At 36.2% G+C, this 6,559-nt stretch overlaps 1 protein-coding gene across 1 annotated transcript in view; it reads left to right on the plus strand.

The window, feature by feature from the left end:
- Nucleotides 1–1,278: 1,278 nt before the first annotated feature.
- LOC136846764 (uncharacterized) overlaps nt 1,279–6,559 on the plus strand; it is a 9,007-nt gene continuing 3,726 nt past the window's right edge. The window contains exons 1-2 of the mRNA XM_067117983.1: nt 1,279–3,253; nt 5,699–5,806. Coding sequence (XP_066974084.1) covers nt 2,510–3,253; nt 5,699–5,806 — 852 coding nt within the window. The 5' untranslated portion in view covers nt 1,279–2,509. The remainder of the gene's footprint in view (nt 3,254–5,698; nt 5,807–6,559) is intronic.

A 6,559-nucleotide genomic window follows, 5' to 3' on the forward strand; every position in this document is an offset into this window, starting at 1 on the left:
GTATTGGTCTAAAGTAAAGTCTATACTTAAAGGATTTATTTAAGTAAAAAGTCTGTGTTTTAAACATTGGTCTAAAGTAAAGTCTATACTTGAAGGATTTCTTTAAGTTAAAAGCTGTTTTAAGCATTGGTCTAAAGTAAAGTCCATACCTAAAGGATTTCTTTAAGTCAAAGTCTGTGTTTCAAGTACTGGTCTAAAGTAAAGTCTATACTTAAAGAATTTCTTTAAGTATATTTTCACAATTTTGATTATTTTTTTTACAGATTCATAAGATTCCATCATTCTTATAAATTCAATATGAATATATCTCTTTCTGTACGTATAATTTTTGAAGGTAATACCTATTAATACTTTCAAATTTTATCTATAATTTTTTTGAACGTGTTAATGTAACACGCAACAGCTGTATATTACAAAAATTAAACTAGTTCTCAGACAGTTTCCAAACTTTCGCTGTGTTTATATACTGTATATATTCTGAGTCATCACAATCGCTGTCGAAAGAATGTTAATCATAATTAGGTCATATACAATTTATGACATACATACATTGCTGAAATATACAAATAATCATTCTTAATTTGCCATTGAATCTTTGATTGAAATTACAATGGAAACAGTTTTATTTATTTCTTTAATTTTTATCTGCTTATTTGTCTACTTATTTACTGAGTTCCTTATTTGGTTACAGAAAAATTAACTGTAAGACTAAGTCTTCAAGGAGGGATGGTTCATATATATATCAGGGGGGAAAACAGAAGCATTAAGAAATGTCGAAAGTTTTTAAAGGCAGGAGAAGGAAATTAAAATAATTTGTTGAGCCCTGTACTCCCAAGAGGATAACTGATTTCCACAAAATGCCAACTTTCAGAAATGCCTTTGTCATCGTAAGCCAATTTCCAGAAATGTTAATTTCAGCAAAATGCTATCTTCCAGGAATTGCCAGTTCCAAAAAAATTTCAGTTCCCAAAAAAGGCACATTTTAGCCAAATGCTAACTCGAAAAAAATGCTCATTTCAGCAAAAATTCTAACTTCCAGAAATGCTCATTTCAGCAAAATTCAATTTCCCACAAAAATTCCCATTTCAGTCAAATGCCCCTCTCATAGAAATACCGATTCAGCCAAAAAATTGTTACAAGACAACAAACTTAACTGTGTCACTAGAAGCATTTCCTTGTAACAAACACCCTACAGTCAAAAGCGACAGGTCGCTACAAAAGCAACTACAAAAAAAAACGGCAAGTCGCTATGCGTTCCACTTGCGAAGCCAGAATGACAGAATGCTAATAATTATCGCCCCGACATATGAAATTTGTCCGGGTTGTGAACGTGACTCATTCAGAGGGCAGGTTTAGTTGATGTTCAGCTGTGGCTTAGTTCTAGCGACTGTCCTCATTTGAGCCTGGGGATGAAAGAGTTGGTGGGCAGATATCGGTCTAACGGTCGAATCTGTTAAGATTTTGAACCGATTACGAAGCTGCGAGTTGTTATACAGTTGGGTAATGAGTTGTTATCGTTTGATTCGCACCAGGAGTGTTTGGCTGAATTTGAAAACGTGAGTTTTATTTGTTCATTTGCAGTAAACATGGTGCCCTGACTAAGCGTCGAACGTGGCGTATGAAGAAAGAAGTTTTAATAAAAAATGTACCGTATAACCGTTCGTTAAATTGATTGCAAACAATCAAACTTTTTGGAAAGATCTTCCATTAGTTACTGAATCAAATACTTCGAAGGAAATTATATAAAAAGGTGGTGAAAAACAAGGCAGAAGTTTGAATACTGTAGATCAAAAAGTGTTTGTGTGAAGAACAAGCCTCAGCGTCTGACACATAATCCGAATTGTTTGTGGAAACTCACGACGGAGACCAAAAGTTTATTTGTGCAATGGAAGTTTAAGCACGACCGGCTTTTGTCACGAGGATTTCTGTTAGGCTGTTGATGTGCGGAGAGAGAAAGAGGAGGATCTGAAAAAAAAAGGCATGACTTGCTAGTGATTAATAAACAAGAAAAAAAAGAAGTAAGACGAAAGAAAGATACTCGGCTTTACGTTAACGTCAGTAACTTCGCCTGGTGTCGTCGAAGTGGCCGTGTAAAAGGGACTGAGCCTATAGTTTTTTAATTCCTGATTAGAGGTCGAAAAGTTGATATTGTTGAGGGAATTCTATCCAATTCCTGTCATTCCAGACAGCTTGACGGAACAGGAATCACGTCAAATGTTAATTGCAAGACTTTTGTACTATCACAAGCATAAGACCATCTTGTAGAGCCTTTAGTTTTCTTTTTTATTCCTGACTTGGGGTCGGAATTTTGATATTGTTAAAGAAATTCGACCTAGCTTCGACTTCCTATCGTTCTGAAAAGCTTGACGGAACGGGAATTCTGTCATATGTCAATTCCAAGACTATCTTACTATCACAAGCATAAGACTATCTTGGCCATCTGAAGCTCTTCTAACCTAACTTACTTAAGCACAGGACTATCTCGGTTATCTGAAGTTCTACCGCCATAATGCTTCGCGAGGACTCGGTAAATTACACGAGCCTGCCGCAGGACGAAGGCACGACGCCTAATTCCACCTTCATCACGACCAGGTCGGCACCCACCCACAGCCAGCGCGACTGCAAGATCGCCACGATTCTGACCGTCGGAATTATCGTCGCGGGGATAGGCCTAGCGGCTACGATTCCGTTCATCGTCAAGGGCATGCACAAAAATGTCAGCAGCGAGACAGTGCAGCCCTCCGAAGGTAAAGAAAACAACGACTTCTGGAGTAGTCATTTGAATGCCGGGGGCGGAGACTCCGCCGTGGTGGATAACCTCCACCAAAACAGCTCTGAACCGGGGCGACAACAGCAATCCAATGACAGCGTGACAGCAACGCCCAAGGCGCAGCCGGTGACCCCAGGTCCTGCTGCAACCGGGGAAACGGCTGAACAGCCTAGGATACCCCATCCTGTTCTGGTAACGTTCGAGTCCCAAGTCCCCGTCACGACGGAGAGATCCTTCTCCCCGAGCGACGGAAACGACGGGAAAACGGACGCAGAGTTGGGCTCCGCCATTAACGAGAGTTCGGCGTTGCCTGGCGGCGGTGGTGCTGCTGGGGGTAACGGAACTCCTGACGAAAAAGGCGAAGAAGAGGGTTCAAATCCCGACAGCGGAAAGGAAGAAAAAGAAGACGGAGGTGGTGCTGACGACGATAAAGGTTCAGTGACGTCCAAACCAGGGGATTCGGCGAACGTTCCTAACGCACACGTAAGTGACCAGGTGTTGTCACACTTGGCGTTACAGAGATGGGAAGTATGTTACAGTGTTAATAAACTGTAATATAGAAAACGTAGAGATTGCAGTTGATAGAGGTTCTTTATGTATAGAAAGGGAGATTAATAAAGATAGAGGTTTCTATGGCGTTATAATCTTCAGATAGGACTATTGGTTTATTGACTAGACCAATAGATATATAAAATTATGAATATTGCTGATCTGGCAGTAGTTGGACTAAGGCTTGTGGGGGAATATAGAAAGTATTACTTGCTGATATAGATAAATAGATAGAGTGGAAAATGATGTATTTTTCTGGTTTATTGAAATTTGATTAACTAGAACGATGAGAATAACACAAAACAGAAAATAATTACTGTAGATTTTTGGCAATAAAATTTCTAATCGATAACTACAGTCGAAGAGAAACAGAATTAAAAAGATAAGAGGAATTTTGTGACCTAAAAAAAATCTGAAAACTTAAATAAAAGAGAAAAACAACATTTAGATTCAGCACCAACTGTATTTTATTGTTACGGGCGACATCTGTGCTCATCTACCGCTGTGAAACGCCGTGGAGTCAGGTACACACACACACACACACACACACACACACATATATATATATATATATATATATATATATATATATATATATATATATATATATATATATATATATATATATATATATATGTGTGTGTGTGTGTGTGTGTGTGTGTGTGTGTATGAATCTATATATACATTATGACTCAGGTTTACCGCATGGCCTAACCTATTATTTCAGAATAATAGGACACCTGTAACACTTGTTACTCTTTTCCATAAAATTCACTTATTTATCCATTTATTTTCTTATCTATTATTATTATTATTATTATTATTATTATTATTATCATTATTATATTATTATTATTATTATTATTATTATTATTATTATTATTATTATTTTTGAACCGTGCAATTACCGTAGAGTTTTGAAATCTCCGATAATATCTATCAATTCCAAAAAGTATTTAATTATTATTATTATTATTATTATTATTATTATTATTATTATTATTATTATTATTACGTGCACGCATTTTTGTAAATAAAAAAATCATGATCTCGTCTAATATACATAAAAAACAAATAAACATAGGCGAGGTACAAAATATAAGTATGAAAAATAATAAATGTATAGATAATATACATAATAAAAAGTGCTTGAAAAATAAAAAAAAAATACGAAAAACTGACGCAGACTGAATTATATATTTGCTGACACTTCTTCCCCGAGAATTGTACAATTGTCACCTTGTGTTGTAGAGACAAAATAAATCGATTTGTTTGTTATTTTTGTCATAATTACTAAAACGGTTAGGAGAGTGAGAGATTATATATATATATATATATATATATATATATATATATATATATATATATATATATATATATATATATATATATATATGTGTGTGTGTGTGTGTGTGTGTGTGTGTGTGTGTAATGGACTTGGAGCTGGCAAAATTTTAGACCCAGTTTCTAGGTGGAGATGGAACTGGCTCCAGTGTCTTCAAGGAATCTCAAGATACAGGATCAGGATTACGTGTCCTTTATTTATTATTAAACTGAAACAATTTCATTATTATAGGTAATCCTCTGGGGATTCCGGGGGAAGTCTAGGATCCCCAGTTTAGCAAAGAGTTAGGCTACTCTACTCCGCAGTAGAGTCTTTCCAAACTTATCAGTGGGTAATCCTAGGCCTAGGCTAGACTGACGGTTCTTCCGGGAAAAAAACATGGAGAATCTTTAGGTCTAGGGAAGCAATAAACGTACTTTTACGTCATCATTAGCCGTCCATAGCATGTGTATGTGTAGGAAAGAAGAGAGAGAGTATATACACGCAACCATACACATGCCTCTATATCTCTAACCGACCGATAAATCAATAGACAGCACAACGGTCTAGCGCCCCCAACCATACCTTTGACATTTAATTGTACCTAAATGTGTCCTCTCTCTCTGCCCCACCCACACCTCTTCTGCCATAGGCCACGGTTTTAATTCATCCGCATCAAAGAGCGAGAGTTCTTTCACGAGTATACAATCAAAGCGTCGAAATAGCTTTTGGTGTGAAAGCAACTCTGATATCAGGACGGTGTTTTATTCGCCGTGGTTGTCTTCACCACCTCTCTCTCTCTCTCTCTCTCTCTCTCTCTCTCTCTCTCTCTCTCTCTCTCTCTCTCTCTCTCTCCCCTTGGTCACTTGATAGCATGTGATAGTAAAAGCTGAGGCCACAAGAATTAAATAATTATAGGAAAGTGCATCGAGCGTTTTTCGTGCTATCACGACACATTTTCTAGGAAATGTGCTGAAATAACATGAAAGCACCCGTTAGCTCTCTCTCTCTCTGTGATTATAAGAATTCTCACTACAATTATTATTTTTCCACAGCAATCACAAACTGGCAAAGACGATGTCGACTTGAACGAACTCCTCAACGCCATCTATGGAGAGGAAGGCAAAGCTAGGCCTACGTCCCACGACGAAGAATCGTGGATGGTAAGGAAAAGAAAATGTTTTAAATATTATAGATTTACGAAATTTAACGATCGGAGATTCCTTCGCAAAGTAGCGAACACTTTTTGTATGTGATTATCCGTGTCAGTTGCTCGCTTGTGGTGACAAAAAACGTTAAATATTTGGGATTCAAAATGAGTTCGTTACGGAAGTTATTGCTCCGATATTGCTATGCAAAGCAGTTAATGTTTATCGTATCTTATTTACTTATGATTATTATTATTTTTTTTTTGGCTCAGCGTTTCGTTCATATTAAGACAAATTTTACAATTCATATCCAATACTCAAAATCAAAGACTAAAAATTACGCGGAGAGAAAATTAACGGATTAAAAAATTGGCGCTTATGATATTTGTCAATTACTGTACGAAGAGGTCTCTCCTCTCAGGATTGATTTAAGAAACGTAAATTTAAAAATATAAGAGGTTTATTTTAGATATTTTTGGGGCGGGGGCTCAGTGCTTCGTTCATATTAAGAAAAAGTTATAATTTACATCCCATATTCAAATTCAAAGACTAAAAATTACGCGGAGAGAAAATTAACGGATTAAAATATTGGCGTTTATGATATTTGTCAGTTACCAAGGTCTAATTTTAAAAAAAATAATAGGTTTATATATTAAAAAATCTAAAAGATTTTAATCCCAAGAACTTGATATATGGAAATGAAAACAATTAATGTACAACTATATAACGCTTCGAAATTAACATAATGGTAAACATTATATTTTATTC

The sequence above is a fragment of the Macrobrachium rosenbergii genome, chromosome 15, assembly GCF_040412425.1.
Source record: "Macrobrachium rosenbergii isolate ZJJX-2024 chromosome 15, ASM4041242v1, whole genome shotgun sequence".
Lineage (NCBI taxonomy): Eukaryota > Metazoa > Arthropoda > Malacostraca > Decapoda > Palaemonidae > Macrobrachium > Macrobrachium rosenbergii.